The sequence below is a fragment of the Falco punctatus genome (assembly GCF_963210335.1).
Source record: "Falco punctatus genome assembly, chromosome: 2".
Lineage (NCBI taxonomy): Eukaryota > Metazoa > Chordata > Aves > Falconiformes > Falconidae > Falco > Falco punctatus.
The window spans coordinates 70360043-70387127 of NC_137581.1; the positions used below are offsets into that span (position 1 = coordinate 70360043).

At 37.1% G+C, this 27085-nt stretch overlaps 1 protein-coding gene and 1 long non-coding RNA gene across 2 annotated transcripts in view; one reads left to right on the forward strand and one right to left on the reverse strand.

Annotated features, from left to right (window-relative positions):
• LOC308059664 overlaps positions 1 to 27085 on the reverse strand; it is a 253715-nt gene that overhangs the window by 55111 nt on the left and 171519 nt on the right. The gene's annotated exons all lie outside the window — the stretch shown is intronic.
• On the forward strand, positions 1078 to 27082 carry TSGA10 (testis specific 10). Its single transcript, XM_080377357.1, is given in 15 exon segments — positions 1078 to 3493; positions 3974 to 4129; positions 4470 to 4643; positions 4797 to 4874; positions 7635 to 7737; positions 7740 to 7782; positions 9209 to 9324; positions 14254 to 14408; positions 15637 to 15692; positions 15917 to 16085; positions 18193 to 18303; positions 18887 to 19072; positions 22438 to 22640; positions 22967 to 23071; positions 26930 to 27082. Coding segments are annotated over 15 exon segments (2049 nt in total). The 5' UTR covers positions 1078 to 3238; the 3' UTR covers positions 27069 to 27082.

Here is a 27085-nt window from a genome sequence, read left to right on the forward strand (position 1 = left end):
CTGTAGAACAGAAGAAGTGGCAAAATTAACTACTACAGAATGTCACAGGACGGAGCCCACCCAGAATGCTTTTTGCCACAAAGCATCTTTCAGGTCTTCCTAAATAATTCAAAATGTATTTTTGTGCACCGCTAGTAGTGGCTGGAGAAAATTCTCTGACTGTTAGAATCAAGTGAACATCACAGAATTCAGTATTCAGTGATACTGATTCCTCATGCATTACGGAATTGGTGTGTGCAAGCAATGGAGTTTCTGCATCACACTGTATCCATATCTTGATTGGGCTGGGATTTTGGAAATTTGAGAACTCAGAAAATTGGAAAGCTGTGTGAGTCAGTAATGGTCCTACAGACTGAGATGTTACAATAAGTTGCTAGTGCCAAAATAGTTAGCAACTTCTGGATTCTTACAAAAAGGCCATATAGTATTTTTCTAAAAAGACATTATTTCAGGGAAATTGTTAACATTTTGATGTTATTTTATATTATGATATAGATTTATATTATATATTTTTATTTATTATTTTATATTTTATTGATGAATTCAATTTAATAATTCATTTGCTACATTTCTGCTGGCCTTTATGAAGTATGTGTAAGGGATACGAGCCCAAGTCAGAGAGGGTGATTGAAGGCATTCCTAAAATCTAACAGAACCATAGTAACTGTTGGAAGCTTGAGGCTAGGCCAAGAGAGGTATTTCCTCTTACAGTAGTATGGGAGAATAACTGTAGTTTGACAGTTTGAGAAAGTTTTTGACTTAAAGGTTAAGGATCAGATTCTCCATTGTCCAGAACCCTTAAAAATTTCTGTTCAAAATGGTGCTAGTAGTGTGCCTATTCTTAATTTGTGAATAATGTATACTAGTGGGTTTTTTAAGCATAAATCGCTTCTTATTATGAAATACTCTCTGCAAATCCTTGAAGATTAAGTAAAACATTTCCTTCTTATCCTCACAGACTGAAGATCTGAAGAAGATAAACCACGAGCTAAGGAAGCATGTCATACAACTTCTTGATAACAAGCAAGTGGTGGAAAATCAAGTGGATAGGTTCACTTGTAAAAGCGATTGTCTGTATAAAGAACTGGCTGTAATTGGCAAACTATCTGAGCAGCTGGAAAAAGAATTGCTATTGAATACTGCTGATAAGGAGCTTGAGGAAGCAAAGGTATCTTCTTATTAGAATGAATATTGTGCAGTGATATTTTAATGTTGTTTGCTAATATTCTGGCAACTGTTTTGGGGTTGGTTTTCTTTTTTTGCCTTTTGGTCTGAATTTCTAGCTTTCATCTCTGCTTTGAAGTGTATTTGCAGGGACGGAGGAGCAGTAGGTGCTGGCAGTATGTTATTTTTCAGGTGTAGAATGATGCAAGGATTAAAATCATGCTTGCAGTTGGAAAGAATGTGGTTTCAGTGAAAACTGGTTTTGATTTTCCAGGATAATGGAAAATTGCGTTCTATGCACATGCAATTATGTGATTTAGTAGTAGTGGTGAGATGGGAGAAAGCATATTCCTTGTTTGCCGTTAGTGTAGCTACATACATATTTCTTTAGCCCATAGGTATAGTCAAACTGTCCCTGTTTTCCAAAGTTTCTCAGTAAGACAGTTCTGGGAAAAGTGTTCCATGCTTCCTTTTTCATTCATTCACCTGACAGTAACTCAACTGTTACATTTTTTCCTAATCCTGTACTGCATCTGAAGATAAAACTTCTAACGGATTCCCTTCTAGATTAAGTTTATTGTTACTAAATAGTATGTTTTCAGCCTAATCAAACTAGAAAACATACACAAAATTGGACTAGAATAGTTGAGTTAAAATGCTGGATTTGCACTAATGATTATGCAAAACTAATGCATCTCTTGCTCTCATTTTTTATGGTAGATTCAAGTTCAACAGCAGCAGAACAAGATAAAGAAGCTGGAACACACGGTGAAAACACTGAAATCTGTGAGTTAAACATGTATCCTTAGTATATATGTAGCTACGAAATCAGGTCATTTCCACATGAAATTAAATACTTGTATAAGTGGATTTCGCTTGCTTTGTTTTCACTGATAACAGACAAGTTATGGAATGGATAAACATGTCTGTTTTCATTTGTAGTTTTCTGTCTCTAGATGGATGGGTATCCGTTTATATTTTGCAGCTAGCCTGTAATGATTTTGCTTTTGACAATCTTAATATTTTTTTTTTTACAAAATTGCATATGACTGTTCTGAATACCTTGCAAAACAGAAGTAACATTTTTTTTTCTTTAAAAATTGTCTCTTGGTATTCTGTCTTCCTTAATGTGTTATGATACTATTGGAATATTTTGAAATTTACACAATGTTGTAATTGTAGAAATATTTGCCAGTGGTAAATCTAACTTAAATTAACATTTGAATTTATTAAGTGGACTCATTCACTTGCTTCCACTATAAATTTATAGGGAATTTTTTAATGTGTTCAAGACAATAATTTTGTACTGTAATTTAAGTATTTGTCTCAAATTTCAGAGGAGTGGGATGGTTGTAGTTTGGTTGTTGGTTTTTTTTTTTTTTTTTCTTTCCTGTATATGATACTTGAGCTTATGCCACAATCCTGCAAAGAACCCAGCTCTGGGAAGAAAACCACTCTGACCATGTAGAGTTTGCTGCTCAATTTTCTTGGACAGATTTTGATCCTTCAGCCAGAAAGTTTGAGATTTGAGAGCTACATTTACTGAGAGATTTAGGTAATTATAAGTTTTCAGGGTTTTAAACACCTACTTCTGCATGTGTTTTAACAAAAATAATACTAAATTTGCAGAGTTTAGTATTCCCTAGGTGCTTAAACTTTCAAGAGTCCATCTACCAACAGATAGATTGTAACGGAGAGGGATTTGGTGTGCACTTTTGAACTTTGGCATTGCAGTTCATCTCCAAAATCTGTTTTAGGCTCACACATGACTTTAGGATTTCATCTGTATACTTATTTGCACATTACTTTATTTCCATTTCAAAAATAGACCTTTCATGGATCTCAAGCAAACATAGTGACCTAATTTCTTTCATATTTAAAAATGCATTAAATACTCCAATACAAATCTACTTAGTTGTCCTCCTTAGTTTTGAACAGATATATTCCTGGTTAATTAACATTTAGCTTTTATGTCCTTCTCTGTCCTGTTAGATCCATTTTAAAACATTCAGACATATCCTGCAACATAACAAAAAAGAGAAAATACAGACATTGAGAAGTTAAAAGTTAAAGAATGTTGCAAAAATTCTATTTTGGTGAATTAATTCTCTCATTTCTGCACATGCAGGTTATTCTACAAACAGAAGCTGAAGTAAAGCAAGGGAGGTCACCTTCAAGGCTTGATGCCTTTATTAAGACATTGGAAGAGGACAGAGACTACTGTAAATGTCAGACTGAGAATTTGCTGAAGGTATTTAAAAACACATTTTCAAGTCCTATGCAAACTTCTACTTGTGGCAGCATGTCAACAAAAAAATCACCTATCCAGGTAAGCTTGGGAAAACACTTTGAAAGAGGAGGAATGCATTTTTTAGAATGTTGGTTTATCTTAGGCTAAACTACCAAAGCCATAAGTACCAGGAAGAAAAACTAATTGATTATAAATAGAAGGATGCATAAGATGGGAACGGGTCAATAATGTGAACTTAACTGCTGCTTTACATTGCATGCATGTATATCACTTGAAATGGTTACTGGCAACTACTTAAATTTTAAGTAATTATTAACATGATTGTTAGTACCGTTTGTGGTAGACATTTGCTGCTCAAAATAAAAGTGTATTTTACAAATGTTATGTATATCTCTACTTTAGTACTAAATAATATGTATGTATGGTCTTGACTATCTGGAGGTTACTAGGTTGAAGGTTTATTAAATCTTTCATAGAAATTTCCAAATCAGATATAAGAAGAAAACATATCAAGGTTTTTTTCTCTGCTTTAAACTTATATCACCTTATTCTTTAAAGGGAGTGAGTTCTGATCCAGAAGTTTTGAAAATATGGAGAGAACGTGAAGAACTTAAGTCAACGCTGAAAAAATATGAGCGCCATGTGGCAGAAATTCATGGTAACTTCAAAGTTTTAACAGCTGAGAGAGACAACATTGTCAGTCTTTATGGACAGGTAATTTTGTTTATATTTGTATGGTTAATTAAAATAAGATGATGTACAAGATAAAAATCCTACTTTTGTTTTTGTGTGAAAAAGAAAAAGTGCAAAGCATTTGTTTTAAAAAAAAAGTTATGGAAATTCTGTAATTTGGTTCTGAGAGTTAAATACAAGTTTGTGAGTGCTGTCCTGAGTTAAGAGTGTTTCCCTGAATCAAAGAATATATGCGCAAATTACTACTTCATCTTTGATACTACACAGTTTCTGGGATGTTCTGCATTACCAGCCATTTGTCACAGTAATATTTTACATTTTTTATTCCACATTTCTGTTATGCTGCTGTTTTTAAAAACAGGCACAGGAAGAGATTTCCCAACTTTGTCCGGAATTTATCAAATGCTCTAGGACTCCTAAATGTGCTGTGGCAGCTCAAGCTATGTTAAGACATGTGGAGATAGAAAGGGATACAGCACTGTCAGATTTCCCAAGGATGACTACAGAACGTGACAGCCTCAGGGAGCAGTTAAAGGTTTGATTCCACCCCCTCCAGGTTATTTTACCATGAAAAGTTAGTGCTGTAATTGGTGACTAAAGATTTCCATTCTAATCCAGAGAGTTAATGGCATTACATGTCTGTGTTGAGTTCAGACTTGTTTTTATGTGATTTTGTTGTTTGATACAGATTTCCCAAGAGATTGTGTTTAAAGAAAAGGCTCATTTGGAACAGAGAATTGAAGAGCTAGAAACTACTATTCAAAATGTAAGGGAAAATAATTATTTTTTGAATTGTAAATGTGGTAATACAGGTAATGTTCATGGTTAATCCTGCAGGACCAACCTGACTTTCTGTCAGGAAACAATGGGCTAAGGGCAGTGGATGTTACTTACCAAGACTGTAACAAGGCTTTTGAGAGTTACCCACAGTGTTCTTGTATCCAGGTTAGGATGTTATGGTCTGGATGGGTGGGCAGCTAGATGGGGAAAAAATTGATAGGATGGTCAGTCTTACCAGGTAGCATTTCATTTGGCTTGGAGACTGTTAACATTGAGCACCATGGGGGTTTGTTCTGAGGCCTGTCCTGTTTAACATTTTTATCAGTGACCTGAAGGAGGCAACAAAATTGCAGGCTCATAAAGAAAGCTTGCAGATGACACCAAATTAGGGAAAACCGTTGATATGCTCAAGAGCCCGGCTGTCATCCCCAGCAACCGAGACAGGCAGGAAGAATGGACAACGGGAACCTTATGACGTCCAACAAGGATGAATGCCAAGTTCTGAATTTGGGAAGAAGAGCCATTGTCACCAGTACAGGTTGGAGCCAATGGGTCTGGGAGCAGCTCTGCTGACAATTCAGGCCCTGGAGGCCCTGGTATACAGCAAGCTGTACGTGACCCAGCAGTATGCCGTAGTGGCAAAGGCAGGCAAGAGTGTTGTAGGCTGTATAAACGGGACACAGCCTGTAGCTCAAGGGAGGTGATTGCCCCCCTTTACTTAGCACTCATTAGACCACACCTGGAATACGCGGCATCCAGTTTTGCCACCATGGTACAAGAAACACGTTACCAAACTGGAGTGAGTTTAATGTAGAGCTCCCACAATATTTAGGTCTGGAACACTTTCCCTATGAGAGGAGACTAGTGGAACTGGGCTTGTTCCACCTGAGGTAGAGGTGGCTTAGGGAGGACCCAAGTCCTACCTGCCGGTGCTCATCAAGAAGTCAGAAACAGGCTTTTCACAGCAGTGCATGGTGGAAGGATGAGAAACAATGGGCATCAGTTGAAAGGAGGAGGTTTCAGGCTGAACACACAAGGAAATACTTTCTCGTAAGGACAGTCAAGCAGTCCCCAGCATTGTTGGAGACTTTCAAGACTGGACTGGACGAAGTCCCAGGCAACCTGACCTCAGAGCTGGCCCTGCTTTGAGCAGGAGTTTAGATTAGAGACCTCCCAGAGTCCATTCCAGTGTGAATTATCTTATGATTGTATATTATTAAGACCTGATGCTCCAAAAACAGATGTAATTGTACGGTTCTGTTTTAAGTTACTTGTGTGTGCAATTGTTTGTTAATATATGGTGCTAAAACAGAAAATGAAAACATTAATAAAATCAATATAAATCTTCAATATATTTACAGTCTTGGTAGAACTTGAGTTTTAAATAGATTAACATTGATTTCTGGAGTGTATCTTTCTTCTAGATCTTGTGACTATAAATTCTATTTAATTTTCTTTTTCCCCTTCAGCCTTTTAAATCCTACCAAGCTTGTAAGTGTAGTGCCAAGGTCTATAATAGTACACTGAGTGCATCTGTAATGAAGAATACACTGTAGGCTTCAATAGCTCTGAGTACTCTGAGTAGTAAATTAGCTTTAATCACACGCTTGACATATGATGTGCAGGGAATATTGGGAATAGTCTTGTTTTAGGTACATCATCTTATTTCTTGAGTTCATTTGGTACCCTTTGAGGGCAGTACATCAATATGAAATTTATGGCATTAATATGGAAAAAGTTACTATGTACCAGAGCCTTACTGACTTGCTCTTTAGAGGTATGACTTTTGATTATAGTAACACAAAAATTAGTACCGAAAGAATCAGTAAATGAGAAGAGGGATGAGGTGGAGATTTTTTTTACCTTGAGAGCCATTTCAAGTAATTTCGAAAGGACAGTTCTTTGAATGTTAAGTTTAAGCATTTAATAAAGCAGGGGTCCTCAAACTTTGTATACAGGGGGCCGGTGCATGGATGAAGCGGCAGGCAGTCATCTGTGGCTGCTTGGTTTCCCCCCCCAACCCCCGGCGGGGGGTGGTGGTGGAGGGGTTCTGTAAATACCGGGGGCTGGATTGAGGACCCTGGGGGGGTGTGTCTGGCTGCGGGCCGTAGTTTGAGGACCCCTGTAATAAAGAAACACATCTTCCTTTAAACTGGAGATTTCAAACTAGCTTTGCTGGAGTCTGTGCAAGAGGTTTTGGAGCTGTTCTTTGTCTAGGTACAGATCTAAAGGCCTCATGGTGGTAACTTGGTCATATAGAGCTTTATGCAAGTGTTCTACGGTGATTTCTCTATCCGGTTGTCAGCATAGCTATACAACATAGTAGAGCCCTAAAGCCATCATGGGTAGTGTTGTATCCCAAACTGGGATTTGTCCCTTCATACACTCATATTAATGTTTTCTATTATATAATTTTGCACTGCAAACTTTTAATGTTGATCAATATCAAACATTTTTGCCCTTGGGCATAATTACCAACCTAAAATTTGCACTAATGAATTCAAATATTCCCAGAGATCTGAAAGACAGGAAATTGTCCTTCAGAGGACGTGAAAATCACGTTGCAGGTCTTTGCCAACTACCTTCAGTAGACCTGGAATCAGGCCCTGAGTAAATGAGATACTTGCATATTTCTTCTTCAGTAAAAGTTTTGTGCTAAAAACAGAGCAGTATTTGAATTAATTGAAGAAAGTCTATGTATAAATCAGCTTTTTGGGGGGCTTTTAATATTTCATTATATTTATAGTTAGATAGTGAACAGTTAGAACAGATGTCCAGAGTGGTGCTGATGAAAGACACGATTGATTCTCTGGAAACTGAGATGAAAAGATTGGCAAGAGCAGCACGGGACTCACTGAGCTGAGCCGACAGAAAGCTGAATATGTTTCACTGAGGTAAGTAAAAGCATATAATTGCATTAGTTTGGCAAGCAATGTTAGCCTATATTCATTGGTTTTCATAACTGTTATATAGCTCAGAGGGAAAGGAATTTGTGATAGTTGTTCTTATGAACTATCCTTTTTGGAATTAAATTGTTTTCCTTGTTGCTTATCTGTATGTAAATGTTCTTGGCTTGTTGATATTATTTATGCTGAAAATCATCTTCAGTGAAAAAGTAAAATTTACTCTGAGAGATTTAGGAGCTTTCTATTAGAAACTGTAGGGACTGATGTATTTTGGTAAATTGCATATGTATTGAAAATATTTTTTTTTTTAATTTTTCATTGTTTTTACAGAGGCAAGCAAACACATGAGTGCCACATGTAGTTACTTTCAAGCATCTTTTTCTTAGTCTTGGAGCTTTTTCATGAGGGGAAATAAAACTGAAGCCTTGTGTAGGGTTTATGGGCTGCTGCTCAACTGGAGTTCCTGAGCATGTTCAGAAGCATGTAGTGGGACTAAACTCAATCAAAGCCTTTAGGTAATAAAGCATAGGTTAGTGGGTGCAAGATAGAAAAGGTAATTTACTGACTGGAAGGGAAGATCAATCACATGAAGTGTTTGTGGAGAGATACGAAGGACTAGATCACAGACTGAACTAGGCTACAGAGTGAACAGACTGCAAGAGAAGATACTGTGACTTTTTCCTTTTGTGTTTTCTTAAATATAATTCAGTTAGGCAGACACTCTCCTAAACCTGTGTGTCCTTACAAGTCACCGTTGTAGTTGACGCATGGGTGTTGTAGTTTTTTTGTTGGATTTTGATCGGTGGGAATGCTGGGTGGTAGCATGCAATATTGTGCTGGCCCACAATACCTTTCTATGGGTACTGTGATTTCTAAAATAACATGAACTCCCTTTCAAATCCAGTCCTGAGTTATTGCTGCTTTATAATAAGTTGTCAGATTTAGGAATACTGTAAAAATTTAGTTGCTGAGGATTAGTTACTGCTGCTAAAATACCTTTTGCTTTTCTCCCCCAAACCAGGCTGATAGCTCTCTTCAGTTTCTTCAACAGTTTGAGAATCATTAATATTACTACACGATTCGAACGTATGACTTGGGTCTAACTTGAAATAGGCCAGGCATTCCAATCTATGTCCCAAGTGATGATTTTTGTTTTAATAATTTTTGAGACATTTTTACGTCCACCTGTTGTAAATAATTCTTCTTACTGTTCTGTGATTTTATACAGGAGTATTATTCAGACTTTAATATCCATGGATTAAGGTTAACATTAATAAAATATCCCCAATTGTCTAAAATATGCAGGAGAATCTTACTTTTTCCTAACTTTTGCAATTTTATTGACATTTCAAAAAGGAAAAGAATTAACATATAAACATCCGAATTGTCGTGTTTAATGCTTCTGCTTTTCCAGATTATTGAATGAAAAGACAGAACAGAGTCTTTCAGAGGCTCAGCAAAACCTTATTAAGAAAAAATATGAAATGCAACTTACCCAAGAGAAAATTATGCTTTTGAATGAAAAAATTGGTGAGTGACAGATACAAATTTTGTAATAGAATTCAATTTTATTGAATTATTCTATTACTGCTTTTTTTCTTATGGGTTGAAAGAAAAAGTGTTGAACGCAAATAAATACTTTTGACAGTTTTAACATTTCAAGTGCAAAACAATTGTTTTCTTTCATTATTGGAAGGTTTTTGCATTTTAAAATTATGTAATAAAGCTCTTGCAAGTAAGTTTCAGTGATAATACAGACTGTCAGCCAAACAATGTGTGTTGGTACCAATGTGCAGTGTCTGAGCATATCAGTTGTGTTTGTGATCCATCAAGGTGGTGTTTGCACCTCTCAGCACCATAAGATGATGATGATGATGGAATCAGGAAAACATCCATCCTTTATAGTATGTATCCTACATTGTATGTTTCACCTTTTTTGTATTGTGAAACTAAAAGAGGTGGATACAGGAATTATTCTGTAGTGCCAAGGAATACGCTCTTGCTTCCAAAATTGCAACTGCATTGTGTTAGCAGTATTTTACTGTTTTCTATAGATGCAGTTGACATAATCACAAACGCAGTGCTGAATTTGTGAAGGGAAAATAAAGTTAATTATAGCTAACTTCATCTAATGTTAGAGCTGACTATTGCTATTAAAATATCTGGTTATTTACAAATTTCAGACTCTGGTAATTTGGTTTTAAATATTTCACTTGAGATAAACATTTCATTCATATGAATAAGCATTTCATTCAAGTGAACTTAAGGTTTTTTTAATGTTTTGGCTAAGATGTTTAAGCCACTCCTGAGAAGGCTACAGAAGAATATGCTTTGTCCACACTGAAATCCACATACTTTGTTTTAAAAGTTGTATACTTCCGGTACAGTAGGGAGTGTAGCAGAGTAAAAAAGTAGGGACTTCATGTTTGATAGGCATGTCAATCTATGTGTTGTTGCATGCTTTTGATCATTCCCAGGATATGTATCTGAATTAAATGTATTTTAAGAAAAAAAAAAACCGAACCAGAAAAATCAGTTCATTAAAGCTGAATAGAAACTTTTCAGAATTTGTCATCTGAGTTCCTATATAATCTGACTGAAGCATGTTCCAATCTAGATTCATTAGCATTTTTCAGTGCTGTGAGGCAAGTCCAGGCAAAGAATCTTGAAATTAACGGAGACTGTCTGTATTCTGTTACTATCCTGTGACCACAGGGATAACAGTGGGCGATGCTGAAGGAGAGGAACTACAGTGTAGGTGTGGGGAGAAATGTACTGAGAGAAGAAAGTTGAGAGGTTTTAACTGCCAGATCAATAAGGAGAGGATACTTCAATTACAGTTTGATAAGGCAGCCCAATCCTAGAGAAATAGGTAGGAGAAGTAAAGTTAATAAAGAGTCAGGAGACAAGTAGAGAATAGGGATATTGGCCGGACAAGAATTTGCAACAAGGATTGGTTGTCAAAGGAGACTATAAGTATGAAACAGCAAGATTGGAAGTCAGTGAACGGAGAAACAGAAGTGTGGATGTGGCACCAGGGAAAGCTGGGGCAATGCAAGAAATCAGAGATTGAAAATTAATAGTGAAGGGAGGGAGCGAAGAAGGATCAGTGAGGAGACATCCAGTGAGGAGAGCTAGTACAAAGTGGTTAAAGAGACTGGAAAGATCCTCAAAATTGGATAACTAGTTCAGAGATTGCAGATAGGACTTGGAGCTATTGGACATGCACTGCGACTAGAACCTGTGCACAGCTACACACAGAGAATATTTAGGACTTTGACAATAATGCTGAAAGCAGGAGAAAGATTGGAATTAAAAGGAGATTGAGATGGAAAATGTGGGTTTAGGAGTTTCGTATTAATAGGGAAGGAGTCTAGGATGAGAAGCCTTAAGACTTGGGGCTGACCAAAGTGAAGAGAAAGGATTAGCAGCTAATGCTAATGGATTTCCAAGACTTGTGTTACATTATTTTGCTGACAAGAGAAGGTACATTTGGCAAAGTGTCTCTTTCCAGTGCTTGTCTGCAGAGAGAACAGCAGTATAATCCCCAATAGTTTGTCTTATGTGTCATGTGACACACAATGGGAATCCAAATTGTGCTTTTTGTTTTTCACTCAAGCAGCTTATTTCTGAGACAAACACTTAAGAAGTTGGGAATGCCAGTTTTAAGGTTGTCTGTACTACTTAATAAATAAACCCCAGGTTGTGGGGTTTTTAAAACTTATGCCATTGTTTTTAATTACACTATCATGTGGTGTTTTTCTATGGAAGCCTTTGCGCCGACTTTTGCAGTTTTGTAGGGAGTAAATCAGTGTTGTCTAGTGAAGCAAGCTGGTCTGTCAGACCTTCTTAGCCGAAAATACAGTGAATAAAGCAGGTAATTGCAGAAAGAAAACACACACTATTTAAACTGTTAAATATTGTTATACAATATTTTATACTATTGCTGTCTGTATGTTAGAATTTTGGGGAGCTTTTCAGAATTGCTCACTAACTATACATCTGACCTCTTTTCACAGTGCCTGATTTTGAGACTTTGGTTATTAATTTTCAGAAATGTTGAGCACTCACAGCTAAGGCAGCAATCCATGTTTGGTTTTTTTTTTGAATATGCAATACATTCTACCCTGAAAATTTAGGTCACAGTTTGGGCACCCAAAATAATCAGATAGCATTTTTAATTGATCTTTGTGTCTCCATTCCTTCTCTGTAAAATGGTGAAACACACCCTTGCTTAGAATCACAGAATGGTTGAGGTTGGAAGGCACTTCTGAAGGTTAGCTTGTCCAGCCTCCCTTGTCAAGCAGGGCCACCTAAAGCCAGTTGCCCAGGACTGTGTCCAGATGGATTTTGAGTATCTCCAAGGAAGGTGACTCTGTAACTTTCCTGGGCAACCTGTTCCAGTGCTTGGTCACCCACACAGTAAAAAAATGTTTCCTGATGTTGGGACAGAACCTCCTATGTTTCAGTTTGTGCCTGTTACCTCTTATACTGTTACTGGGCACCACTGAAAAGAGCCTGGCTCTGTCCTCTTTATGCTCTCCCTTCAGGTATTTATATATATTTATAAGATTCCCACCTGAGCCTTCTCTTCTCCAGGCTAAACAGTCCCGGCTCTCTCGGCTTTTCCTCATAGGAGAGATGCTCCCATCCCTCAATCATCTTCATGGCCCTTTGCTGGACTCTTTCCAGTATGTCCATGTCTCTCTTGCACTGAGGAGACCAGAACTGGACCCAGCATTCCAGATGGGTCGCTTCAGAGCTGAGTAGATGGGAAGGATCACCTCCCTTGCGCAGGGAACCATATGTTACCTAATGCAGCCCAGGTACCATTCACCTTCTCTATAGCAAGGGCACACTGGTGGCGCATGTTCAACGTGGTGTTCACCAGGACCCCCAGCTTTACTGCCAAGTAGCTTTCCAGCTGAGTGGCCCCCAGTGTGTACTGCTGCCTGGGGTTGTTTGTCCCCAGGTGTAGGACTTTGCACTTCCCTTTGTTGGATTTCATGAGGTTCCCGTCAGCCTGTTTCTCCAGCCTGTCAAGGACCCTCTGGAAGGCAGCATGACCCTCTGGTGTATCAGCCACTCCTCCCAGTTTTGTGTAATCAGCAAAATCCTGACAGTACAGTCTGCCCCATCATCCAGATTATCAATGAAGATGTAAAACTAGACCCAGTATTAACCCCTGGGGCACACTACTAGTTACTGGACTCCAACTAGACTTTGTGCCACTGATCACCACCCTCTGGGCCCGGCCATTCAGACAGTTTTCAATCCACCTCACTGTCCGCTCATCCAGCCCATATATGTCAACAGCTCATCTGTGTATCTTATGGGAGTGTCAAAGGCCTTATTGAACTCAAGCTAAACAACATCTGCTGCTCTCCGTTCATCTACCAGGCCATTCAATTTATCACAGAAGTTGGTCAGTCATGACTTTCCCTGGGTGAAGCCATGCTGACTTAATCCTGATAATTTTCTTGTCCTTAATGTGCTTGGAAATGGTTTCCAGGGTTAGCTGCCCTATCAGAATTTTCTTTAGAGCCAGGTTTGATCACTGTCTTAGCAGATTCCAGAGCCATGCATCCAAAAATATGTGGAAATTTGAGTGTGCCTTTCATCTTGTATTTTGAAATAGGGAATGATTCTGTGGAAAAAATACAATGTGAATTTATACTATGATGCCCCTGAAAGACTGAGCTACAGATCATTTTACTTTGCATGTTTTACCTCCTGGAAGTGGTTAATAAATATCATTCAATAAGTCTAATTACACTGATTTTTAAAGATTAATTTACAGCCTGCACATTTTTTATGAGATGTAAGGTTCACTGTAAGAAGAGTTCCTGTGGTTCTGCTCTGTGAATGCTATGTATGTAGATTATATAAGGATTGGTAAATGTAGTGTGCAACACCTTATTAGCTTTATGAAGATAGGGAGAGACATCTTTTAGTATTCAATTTTGTAATGAGTAGATTGCTTTTTTCATTATTATCTTTGCAATTTTTAAGTGGGGTTGAATTTTATAATTGCATTACTCTTACATAAAAAGTTTATTTAAATAAAAAAAAAGAAAAAATGGCTAACATCATTGTATCTATCACTTTTACTTTATCAGTCATTATATGCTGTGGTCTACATACTGCTTCTTTCTATAATAATTCTGTTCAAGCCTTTATTGCTATAATACCCAAGAAAGTTATTTTTAATGATCTAAACATCTGCTGTTTAAAAGCAGATTTGTTTTGAGCCAAGAAATTGAAGGCCTTGATCTAAGGAAGAATGCAGTTCTGTAAATATCAGTCAGATTATTTATGTATTTTGTAAAGGTACGTGCTTCAGTGTTTTCTTGAAGGGGAGCTTTTGCCATGTTTTTTATGCTTTAGAAGTGTTTCAAAAGAGTTTTTATTTCAAATCAGTTGAATTAATAAAAATAAGACCTTTCTGGTTGTGTCCAGATAACTTTTCAAGACAAAGTCTTGTACAACAAGAGGAGATCTGTGCTTTGAAAGAAACAATTGCACAACTTGATAAAGAGAAGGCATCTTTGCAAGACTGTGTGGAAGAAGGAAGAGAGAAGATTGCTACTTTTGAGGAAAGCCTGGCAATTAAAGTATGTTCTAATGTGTATAGTCAAATAGTCACAAAAGATAAATAGGGAAAGGATCTGTTGGGTCCTCACACCTGTCTTATATTGGGATCTACAACAGCGCTCAGTGCTGACCTAGTTCTGCTCCAATTTCAAGGCAACAACAAAACTCCTGTTGACTTCAACAGCAGGTTTGAGCAGCGTTGGTTATCTTGTGTTTGGTGTTTTGTATCGTCTATATTCATCAAGAGAGGGGACTTTTAAGTACTTCCCTAAAGTGGAGAAGAGGAAATTAGGCAGTAAAATTTTTTGTTTATCATGAAATGTAGCCTAAATTCTTCCTTGGTCTGGATGTTGAACTGATGTTGAAGAAGCATGGTGATACTATAATATCGTCTCTGTTGTCATTGAAGAAGCATCTGAATTACATTCTTTTCACCTTGCACCATGTGATTTCAAACTATGTAATGAAGCTGCTTAGTTCTTAGTTCTGAAACATTATTTTTCACTTCAGCTTAAGTGACCTAGATATTGATTTAGGATAAACTAAAGAAGGTGGGAGGTTTTTTACTTTTTTTTAACTGTTGTAATTGTTTTGCATTGAATTTGCATTGATTTTTAACAAAATCTTAAAGCAAAGATATTGCAGGACAGGCTAAAATAATCTTGCCATAAACAGTGACGTTGTGTTTTTAAAACTGTAAATTGTAAAATGGTGTCCATTTTAGAGAAGAGACGGTTGTCTCTCACCTCTCTTGTATTCTTGTAGAAAACATTTCCTTAGCCTATCTATGCTTCTCTTATTATCTGTATCCAAAGACAAGGGAGTAATGTACTTTGTGATTAAATTCTTGTTTTATCAGTTACAAACTACCAGATTCTGATAGGTTATTCATTGTAGAAAAGCTTATGATAGTTTATCTAATAGGCAGAGGACATAATTTAGTTTTGGAAGCGTGAACCAAATGCTAGCTTTGGAACTACAAAGGATTAAAAAATTTAATTTAAATTATTATATTCTGCAGAAGATTGTAATATTTGTTCCTTTATTTGCCAAATTAGATTATCAGAATTTTCAGCTCTAAACAGTATGTGATGAAACTTGGAAAACCGCAATCCATTTTGCATTAAATAGTTAAACTAATCAGCTAGCTGAATAAAGGGAAATAGAAATAATCCTATAGAATTCCCCCCCCCCCTTTATATCGAGGAGTGGTAAGAGGTTTACTTCAATTTTGTATTTCTTTTCAAGGAGAAAATAATTTCAGACTTCAAGATTCTGATTTCTGGGTTGGAGCATTCCATAAAGTAAGGATGAAATGTCAATTTATAAAATTTTGATTAATTTATAACATTAACTCAAAAATTGAATCATGGGATGTGCTAATGTATAGATAATTCTTTACTCTGTTAAAGATTAAAATGTTACAGCTTTGTTTCATGACTTGCAAACTTAACTACTGGAAAAGCTATCATTTGTATTGGGTTGGGCAGTATTGTCATACCTGAAGATTTTTTTATTTGCTGCGTAGAAAATCTGCCGAAGCACTCTGTATCTGTGAGAAAGAGATCAACTGTTTGCATCAACAGCTACAAGAAACCAACAAAGAACTTGCACAGACTAACAAGAACAGAGAATCATTAGTTCAGGAGAATGACAGGTTACAGGAACATCTTTCTAATACTAAGCAAGAACTTCAGGTATATTTGTACAGAGAACCCTTGACTAAAAAGGAAAATAGTGTATTTTTCAAGTAGTGCATAGAATTGGTAGGCCCTCATCTGAAGTAAATCTGCAAACTAATTTTTAAGCTCATTTTTTCAAACTCTGATTTTTCCCTTACTACTCAGCTCACTTGTGTAAAGAGGACCAACTATTCTTATGTAATTCTTTGGATGTTTTTCTCGAGGAACAGCTGATTTATGATTTCCACCCCCACCCCCCCGATTTTCAAGTAAAAACGATGTGGCAGTTATAACTATTGCTTATATGGAAAAGTGCTATAAAGAAGGCAGCAAATGTTTCTTACACTGTGCTGTGACTGGCATAGAGTATTTAGCAAGTCAAATTCATAAGCTTTTAATAATTTAACAGTACACATAATAAGGTTCAAAACTTTATTAATAATATTGTATTTATGTTCCTTTAAAATGGCTTTTGGATAAAAGATGCTGGAAATACTTGGTTATAATACAATGCTACATTACCTACGGTGTTATTTACCTGTGTTCAGTTCCTAACGAAAGTAGTTAAAATACTTAAAGTGTCATCTCATGTACACACAATGCTTATGCATGGATGTGTTTTCCAAGCAGCTAGAAATTAAGCTTAATGCCTATAGTAGTTCATCACTGTGTAATGTTCTGGGTTTTCTTCAACTTCTTACCTTCATTTAGGTTTTCTGATATTCGATCTTTCTTCTCTGTACTTATTCTACTGCTTAGGAAATCTTTGTCTTTGAAAATTCTGCTCACCTGGTTTTCTCTTCTAGAAGCACTACCCAGTTTCTGAAGGATCAAATTAACTTCACCTGGTCTTAGGTAATAAAAGTCATTAAGGCTCCCTTTTAAGTGATGAAAAGTCCTCCAGGAGGAGATTCATCCCATCCCTGTTTTTAAAGTGATCATTTTACCTGCCTGACTCCGTTATAGACGAAGTGTAGCCAACTAATTTAGATCAGGTACCTAATTCTGCACTGCAAAAATTAGGCAAGATAACTCTCTCTCTAAATGACTCTTCTCTGAAACGTACTGATTGTTTCTCTTAGCGCCCTCTTTGAGTTTTCTAGAAAAGTCGACGTTTGTAGTAGCTTTAACCACCAAAGGTACTCCAGGGAATCACTATTTTTTTACCTTCTCTCAGAATCACAGTTGATGCTGATGAGGTCAAGTTGGTATGACATGCAGCCTCCTGTTGCTTCTAGCTACTTTTGAAAGCTTCCTGGTTTTCTTTGCAATGCCTGGATGCTTGTAGAAGCAGTTAGAAATAAAAAGTCTTAGCCTCACAGGATTTTTGGTTTTTTAATAGGCTTGCCTCTATAATATGTGTTCATTCCTCTAGGTCCTTCCATTTGTTTAGGTGATATTCAAAGTATTTAAAGTAGCATTCTAATTTCTTCACTTAAGCTTACTGGAAAATTTCACAGATTGCCAGAGCACCTTTCTTAGCAACTTACAGCCTTTTCACAACAGGAGTTGGGATTTCTCTATAGCTTTCTCCACCCCCAACCACCCCCTTCCCAGGTTCTTGCAGCTGAATGTTCTAGTAATTTTGTAAGGAAGTTTCTGAACAGAGCAGTTCAAGACAGCCTTTCTGCATTTTTTTTCCCCATTCTGTTCTCTTTCTCAAGCAATACTTGCCAGGAATTCTGTGTGCATTCTAATACTTGTGGCTTTATTTCCTCTGATTAGGAGATAACTGCTTAATTAGTTAATTCAACTTTTTAGCTGTCTTTACTTTTTCCACTGTGGGCTTTTATGAGACTGTAATGTGTAAAAATGGGGCAGACTATTTTGTTATGAGTGTCTAGCTGCTAAATAAACCATCTGTATTTTTCTTTTTAACCACTACATTCTTTTGTTGACATTTTTCTTTTTAAGAAAGTTTAGTATTATTTGTAAGTCAAAGAAACAAAATATTTTTGACAAATGCAACATTTTGTCTACAGAAATACACCTGGTTTGGTTTTTATGTAGCCTTTAAATAACAAGTTAATAAAGCCACAGGTGTTTGATACACACTAATTCTATTTTTTATAAAGGTACAAACAGTATACTTTAACCTTATAAAACAAATCTTTCTTCATAGGTGCTATATAAAAAACTAGCAGACTACCAAAATGAGCTTGATGGTATGAAGTTGAAAGCCCAGGATTCAAACACAGATATTGTCAGGCTGAAGGGTGTACTGAAGTCTGAAGTGAGTATATGGATTAAGCCTGTTAATGAAGGCTGTGGTTTTAACTAAAAATGAAATTTTAATGATATCTCCATGGAAGAATTTTCTTCCCAGTCCAAACTTATTTGCATTCTAGTAATATGTTTTTATTAGTTTGAGCACATTTTCTTAGCTGTTTTTGCAGTACACAAGTAATGAAGTATATTTCATTGTGGTTTTATTTACATATATAAACACACACACAAACACAGATACATAAGCATACGTGTGTGTTTATTAAAATTAAAAAATTCAGACAGTGAATAATATAGAGACTTGGAACTCTTTTGTCTTTATTACCATGTGGGATTAATAGTAAAAATTGCTACACTTTGTGTTTGTAATGTTAATCTAGGCATTTTTAACTGATGTCTTTTGAGGATTAAAATGTGGCCATCTTGAACAAAACACTGGTTCTTGAGTAGTCTCTCAATGTTTTGGTTAAATGGCAAAGTTTTCAGTGGAAAGAGAACATCCAATATCATGTCATACCTGTAGATCTATAGCTATCCCTGTTTTGTGAAGCTTACCGTAAATTATTAAACAAACAAGCTTTATGTGTTAGGAGAGAGAGAACTGCGAGCTTTTGGAGAATTACCGGAAAGCCTGTGAAGAAGGAGAAAGTTGGGAAGCAAAATGCCATCAAGCAGAAGCCGATTGTAGCTCTGTTAGACTGGCACTGACTAGTGCGGAGTCTGAGAATCACAGGTTGAAAGAGGAAGCTGAGTCCCTTGAAAGAGAGATGAAGCAAGTAAGTTGAAATAGTTCTTTCCATGGTTCACCCTTGAAATGGTCTGGTAGTATTTTAAGGCTGCAACAGTTTAAAATTATGGTTAATGCTGTTTGTCATATTTTAAAGATTTTTGCTATAATGAACTGTATGGAGTTTGAGCTTATTTAATAATATGACTAGAATTCCACTTGTCACACTTCAAAAAAAATTTTAAAAATAACAGCGTATTTCAAGGAAAATATTATGAATTATGAAATGCTCTCATGTTTGGAATGACTGAAGGCGTAAAGTCACACACAACTCCCCAGCACACCTGAAATATTACTAGTGCTTTGTCAGCTTACGTTCCTGTCTCTGCTTTTCTTGCTTCCAGCTGTTCGGCCTTCTTTCCACTGCTTTAGATGTCCCAAAGAGCCTCTTCCCCCTTGAAAATCTGAAGAACTTAAAGGGAAATACACGGCATGGCTTTGGCAATGTGTTATGAATGTACAAACTATCCATGCAAGTTAGATACTCAAGAGGAACTGAACTGCTACTGTTCAGAAAGTGTTTGAGAATCTAACAGTAGCAAAACAGCACAGAGAGATTGGGTGGCAGATCTTGCCTTTTTTAATACAGTAAAATGGGTACATGGTCTTAGTTTGTCCAGTGGGCCTCACATGGGTAGAATTTTCATCCTTCTAATTTCTGCCCACATGCCTGCCATGACGTATAGGAATGAACAGGCCTCTTCATGAAATCTGTGTCAACAAATTGAGTCAGAATTCAGATGTCATATTCAGGTTCATAGCAGTTATGTGTAAGGCACATATCTAAAACACAGAAATTTTTTCTCAAAAATCTTAACATGCTTGGCAGTGCTGTGTGTTCCTTGTGTTTTTTTTTTTTTTTAGGCAAGATGGAGCTAGAATTTGAGGTGCTCCCCTTACTACCATCTCTTTGGATCTCATTCCTAATAAATCCTTCAAGGAAGTAACTGCTTTATCTCCCTCTTTGCTCTGTTAACCTCCCAGGCTCATTCTGCCACCCACTGAAAATTAAGTAGTTAAAAGTGACTGGAAATAGAAGTCTTACCGGGCAAAGTACAGGCATTTTTCAAAACAGAAAAGCCTAAGTTATGTTAAATATACCACATTTTAAATGCTTTTAGTCAGAACTGCTTCTGCTGGCTTGTTGACTTCTCTTTAGTGTGACTTCTGTCATCTCTTAGTCATGCCTGAGTTTATGGATGACAGCAGTATAAATATGACCTTTCCATATCTCAGCATTCACTTATCATCTACATGCAAAAATACATTTTATTGATAAATAAGAGGGTCTCATCTGAAAATGAAATGCAGCCCATGGCAGAATTTTGAACCTTATTGGGTCTGCAGGAGGAGTAGCATTGTAGGAACAGAGTTTAAAATGTCAGTAGCTGATAATTGCTGTCAGAAGCAAGAACTCTTCTCTTCTATTTTTATATATGGGAGTTATTTAAATAAATAACTTTAAAGTGTATTGCAGAATAAATGGCTGCTGCCTCTTAACGTTCACCACAATTACATAGAGTTCTTTTTGCAGGATTTTTAAATCAGTTTTAAATTTTCTTTGCAATAGTGTTTTGATTATCTGATACTGCTTTACTGTAGCATTTAACAATAGAAGCAGCATACCAGTCTCAGACTTCTGCTTTAAGCAAGTCTCTTGTGAAAATGGAAGAAGAGTTTCAAAACATACATTGGGAGAGAGTTTCTATGCTTGCAAATCTCACATCTGCACAAGAACTTTGCATTAAACTAAATGCAGTCAAAGAATGATTGAATCAGCAGTTACCCTTTCTACTTTCTCTGCTGTGGAAGTTATGTGAAATACATTAGAAAAGTAAGTTTATGTTCACACTAAGGGATCTAAATCTACTTTAGGACCTAGAATGATCAAAGAAATCCTTATTGACTATTAGTGTTTCAATTTTTTGATTGTTTAATTTGGCATTCCTCAGGGGCTTACTCTTCAGAGGGTGGATGCTGTATACTATTTGAAAAGCACACTGTTTTGCAGGGGTTTACTACCAATAACAGTTGGGACTTTAAAAATTACTGGTTGTTTCCTTGAAAAATATCTTGGATTTTACATCCAGTCACTGAGTAAGCAGAATAGCTGCATTAATTTATTAGCAAAGAAACTTGACATGGACTTAAATGCTTGGATGTTTTAGAAAGTATCAATATCTTTTTAATACTCTTTCCTTAATTTCCCTTGAAAATCCCTTGATTTTTACAAAACCTACAGAATTAATGTTTGATAGGCAAATTTTAAAAAACTCAGCTTGGATAAACTCTGAAAAATTGTTCATACATTCTCAGATTTAGATATTTTCTGTATGATTCTGTCACTGTCCAGTCCATCCTTTGCTCCAGATGAGATAATTTCTTGTTCACAGGCTTCCAGCATTCTCTTTTAACCTTTATGCCTTTTCCATACACTATGGGTAAAGCTGCTGTTTGGCAGTTGGTTGTTTGTCCCAGCCAAATGTGTGTGATGTCTTTTGTATGTTTGTGGAATCCTCTACTATAGGGAAGAGTTCCAGTATATGACTTTTGTCTGAAGCTTTTGTGAGACCTAATATATCTAAGCCTTCCTGGATCCTTCTGTGAGATTGTCAGTGAAGGGCTTGCTGGGTCTGTGGAGAGCAGCAACAGTTTCAGGAGAGAAAAATGCAGAAGTGCAGTTGGAGAGTTGTAGAAAGTCTGAAGTTGAAGTTTTCACTAATGTTTTCATACCTTTCAATAAGTAGTCTTTCAACAGCCACATATAACCTTCAGATAGGGGTATTTTACATAGTATTCCAATGCAGAAATCTGCATTACTACATTGCAGCGTATGTATATACAGAATTGGAAACTAAGCCTGATGCTGAATAATACTGTTCTTTCAGCATTTCTAATACTGTTTGTTTTCCTGTAACATTTGCTGTTTACAGTTTTCAGTATTCTTCTGTTCTGAAATACAAAAGTAGAATATCAAACCTGTTTATTGGCAAAGGAACTAGATATTTGATTGACAATTAGTAGAAAATTGGATCTTTCAGACTGAAGAAACCTTTTTAATTTGGTAAAACAAAAAATGTTGAGTTTTGCTTTGGAAAGGTATTTCATAGCATTTTGTCATTTATATCAAGTACATTTATATTCTGATTTATACAGTGGGTGAATTTATAAATCTTAAACAGGATTTTGACTGAGGGCAAATATAATGCTAATCATCCATCTTGGAGTGAGAACAAATTTTAGTCATTGATCCCAGGCTTCATTTTCTTCTCTCTCTCTCTTTTTAAGATTACCATAATAGATAGCCAGTAAGCTTAACAGTCATACATACAAAATTTTAAAACCTTTGTTTAGCTGCAGAGCAAGTATGAGTCATCCCATTCTGAAATAGAGCTGCTGAGAAAACAACTGGGAAATGAAAGAACATCTATGAAAAACCTGGAATCTTTGCTTGTGTCCAGTCGTGAGAAAGAATTTCAGTCTCAGATAGCAAAGCGTGAAAAAGACTCTGAAATTCAGTTTCTCAAGGAACAGCTTTCTTTAGAAGAAGATAAACTGTGAGTACATGACCAGGAGAATATTGCAGGTTTTTTCATTCTTCCCAAGTGTATATACACAGAGATGGTTTTATATCTAGCTGCATTTCATTTTCAAATGGCCAATATACCTTGGTTACCTTAACAGCAGAAAACACCAAAAACCTGCTTCTGATTCCTAGCTGTACCCTAATAGGCTTTTCTGTGTAGTGTTATATTTTACTCCAAAAAATGGTCTTAATCTCAATTGCATGGTATAGCTGCCCTTTTAATTTTGGATAGTTGTATTTGGTAACATACTTGGAGGATTATAGTTGGTCTCTAATTAAAGTGTATGGACTTAACAGTGCTGTGCAGAGTCTAGATTTTACTCAGCTCAGAAATAGAGCAACTCAGCTAGAATGGGAACTGGATATCACCAAAAGACAGCTGGGGACTGAGCGCTTTGAGAGGCAAGTATATATTTTTGTATTGCACTTCCTGCATTTAATTGGGATGAAATACAACATAGTACTAAGTCTTGGACTAATTAGTAGGATAAACAGTGAAGTTTGGGTTTGCTCTGCTGTACATCTGTGTGTTCAGAGGCTATTCATGTCACTAAATTTAGTCTGTTCAGCTGTTACACACGCTGTCTAAATTACTTGTCTAGATTCCCTTTATAGCCAACAGAATGAGACAGTGACATAAACTGCCCTCTGGAATTGGCTGGTTTAGGATGGGATGGTTCACTTTCCTGAAGATGCTCATCTGTCGTCTGTCATTTATATTGATGCCTGTCTTGATCTATCGTGAAAGTCCAGGTGACTAGTTCACTATAAAAGTAATTTATAGACTACTAGTTCTGTGATATGAATGGCTACCTTTTGGCTACACCTGTACTTGTAACTAAACTGGGTCAGAACATTGGCTTGAGGGCTATACACAATTGTATACGCGCCCATACAATTTAATTGTTAGTACACACTCTGGAATGATTGTAGCCTGTACCAGCCTGCATTCTCCCAGGAGCTACTTGAGGCACAGGAAGTGCTAGGGATGGTTCCCGGAGAGCAGTATGGCCAAAGTAATTTTTTTTTTTGGTTGGTTTGGGATTTTTTGTTTGTGGAAAGAGGGTTTCACAAAGTGTAGAAGCTTATTTCATATGATTTGGCCATGATACCAGGGAATGGTCACTGGCCTGCTTCGTGAGTTAGTTTATCTGCATAGTCATCGTGTCTTAAGTAGTTTTCTTATCTGTGAAACAACAGTACTTCTCTATTTTGTGGATGTATTGAGGATAAAATATTACAGCGTCGGGTATTATTTTGGGTGTGTGAAAGAGATGGCTAAAAGAAGCAGAGCGATGTGATTATAGCACGGGTTTGAGCATCAGGTGTCTTGTTCATTTGTAGTAAATCACTTTGTTGATAATCTGTTTTCTCATAAGTAAGAATGAGGGGTTTGGAGGGGGCATCTCTATACCTGAGGTTAGGTCTTTTGAAGATGGATTTTTTAAATGTCTCACTGTGTATTTCAGTTTCAAATTGGATCCTTCTTTATCCTGAAGTCATGTCAAAAACTGCAAAACTTTTGCATTAGATGTGCAAGTCAGTTTAAAAGGTGGCATCATTTGTGCTTCTTCAGCTGCACATGAAAAAGAGCCAGACTCTATGCTAATACAGGAGTACCTATGTTTTAAAAGAAACTCTTACCTTCCTCAGGCTGTTGTTTCTCTACTACCCCTATGCAAGTGCATCTATCTCACGGTGTATGGATGTCCCCTGGTAGGGACTGCAAATGTTTCATCTTGAAGTGTTCATCGGCAGAAAGTTGAATCAGCCTCCATACTTAATCTCTTCTCCTAGTTAAGGATAGTTTTGTTTCTTATGTGGTTGCTTATAGTTGCAATAATATCAACATATAGTTTATAATTGGTTAGCAAAACAAATATTAGAGTGAGCCTATGCTGAGGCAAAGATCTCCAGTTTTCATTCTTGAAGAGAATTTATCTTCTACTTCCAGAGAATTATAAACATAATTACCTGAATTGTTTTGGAAAGAACAAATCTAGGTTCTATTATGCAGTCTGTAAGTCAGTTGCAAAAATAATTGCAGAAATCTTAGACAGCAAAGTTGGAAATATTCTCATATAAAAAGCTGTGGCTGACATAATATTTAGTCTTTGAAAGGCCAGAGGTTTTTTCTTTTTTTGGCTTTTTCATAATATCAAAACAATGTCCCTTCAATATCCAGCAAGGGTTACAAGAATTCTATTTCTTTTCTGTTTTTCCTCAGAAAATCATGCTTTAAAAGAGCAGGTATCTATACCTCTTGCTTGCAGGGAAAGGGATTAAAGCTTCAAGCCAGCTTCTTAGAGCCAATCTAGTTTTCTGGTACTGGCAAGTGAAAACCAGAAAATTAGCCAGAGAGGAAAAATACTGTCATTAAAGTCAGTATCATGATAGTATATAGTGGAAGCACCAGCTGTGAGTACTGACTGGGGTTTTTTTGTTGTTCGTTTAAAGAAGTGGGTAGATGATATCCTTGTTCTAACACTGATTTAGCTAGTTGTATTGATTTACTGCCCTGGTGCAGAATGAAATAATGCCTGAAACTAGGAGGAGGAAGCACCTCAGGTGTTGAATGAGCACCAACACAATGATGCCAGGAAACTTAATCTTTCTGTCTGGGTTTTTCTTTACCAGTCAGGAAAAGGTCCTCCCCATGCCTCCTATCCTGACTGTGGAAGCAGTTTGGACTTATGTGGAAACAGCAGGTTTGATTTATTGTCCTGTCTGGCTGTGTTGACCAAGCACAGGGACTGTCAGGTACCCCTGGACAGCCCCAAGTCCATGCCTTGCCTATCTTTTTATTCCTTTCTGTTTCTTGACCCTCCTTTTTGCTGCCTTTGTGCTTCCCTTTCTCTGCCCCAGTCTTCTCCCAAATAAAAAGCTTGCCTGTAGTTACTTTCCCCAGCTGGTCACAGTTTTGCTACATTCATACCCAAGCTTGGTGTTCTACAGGGTGATGTTACCTCTGAGAGGTGCAAGCAGCTGTACTCTCGACTTCCCATCATTGCCAGCACTGCCTTGGCCATTAAAGACAGTACAGCATGTGCATAGTAAAGCCCTTAAAAATAATCATGCTAGTAAGAATAGCAGTCAATGTAGATAAGGCTGGTTCCATATCCAGTGTGTGTGATACCTCCCCATGCACAAGGTTGTAGGATTTTGGTAGCTAGATGGAAGACTGTTACTGTCTTACTGGGCTCCTGCTGCTAGAGCAAGCTTCTTTTTTTTTTTTTGCCTGTAGATTCAGCTTCATGGGCTGGTTCTGGATCTGGTCACTCTCCTACAGGTTTTGGCGATTTGCTTCAGCAGTTCACTCCATAAGTAGGTCTGTGGTAAAGGCTAAGCCATGCTGGGGCCAGTCCAATACCACACAGTCAGTCCTTGTTATACCTTCATTTGCAAGGTTTTGGGCAACTTGGAGTCCTTTTTTCCAGCCTGGGTCAGTGCTATCCTCCCAAAATACCCATTCATTTATGAGAACTATTGTCCAGGTTTTACCGGGGTTATACACTGAAACTCAGGGGTTGTTGTAACTATCCTTCCTAGTAGTTTTCCAATCCAATCCAGACTACATTCTCCTAATGTAAACAATCGATATCCTGAAACCAGAATCCCAGATGAGTAGGTACCTCCAAAATTTTCCAATGTATTATCCAATCCCACATACTTCCTCCATGTAGATCCAAATGCAGGAGTTACGGATTGATCCAGTATCCAGGCCCCACTCTTGCAGTCAAAATGACTGGACTGCCATTTTCCAACATTCCCACTGGTGAGTCCGGCAGCTCTAAAATATCCATCTGTTCCAGGGCACTTCGGATAGCTGTAGTGCACTAGCCATGCCGACTGAAACGGCACAAGAATATGGCAAGCAGCACTGTTCTTACATTAATACCATTGCTCTTCTTAGTGATTATCCTTACGCTGCAGGCTTGTGAATAAACTCTAATATTAGTTAGGCTCTTCCTCCCTGGAGATTTTTACAAGCTTTGGAGTTTGATCTGCAGCAGCCATGGCTAGCATCTGTCTTTTAGAGAAAATAGACAATGGATGTGTAGAACTAAATCTAAGTAAGGGAGTAATGCAGAGTCACTAATCTGTCTTTCAGAGTATATGATGCAGACCACATCTCCTCTTAATATATATAAAAAAAGGTGGCAATCTTAAAAAGAAAAAATATTATGATTATGAGTATGAGATCATTTTGATGCTTTTTGAGAAAGTGCTTAGTCTCACTGTAAAATAATGTTTATTTAGGGAATGTGCTGTCCAGGAACTTCGATGCGAGAATCGTACAGTCTCACATCAGTTAAGTTCCACGTTAAGAACATCATCACCTGAACAGTCCCATCATCAATATCCTGATTGGTCTCTGGACTGGTCCCTGGAAGGGTAATTGGTTCAACATCATCT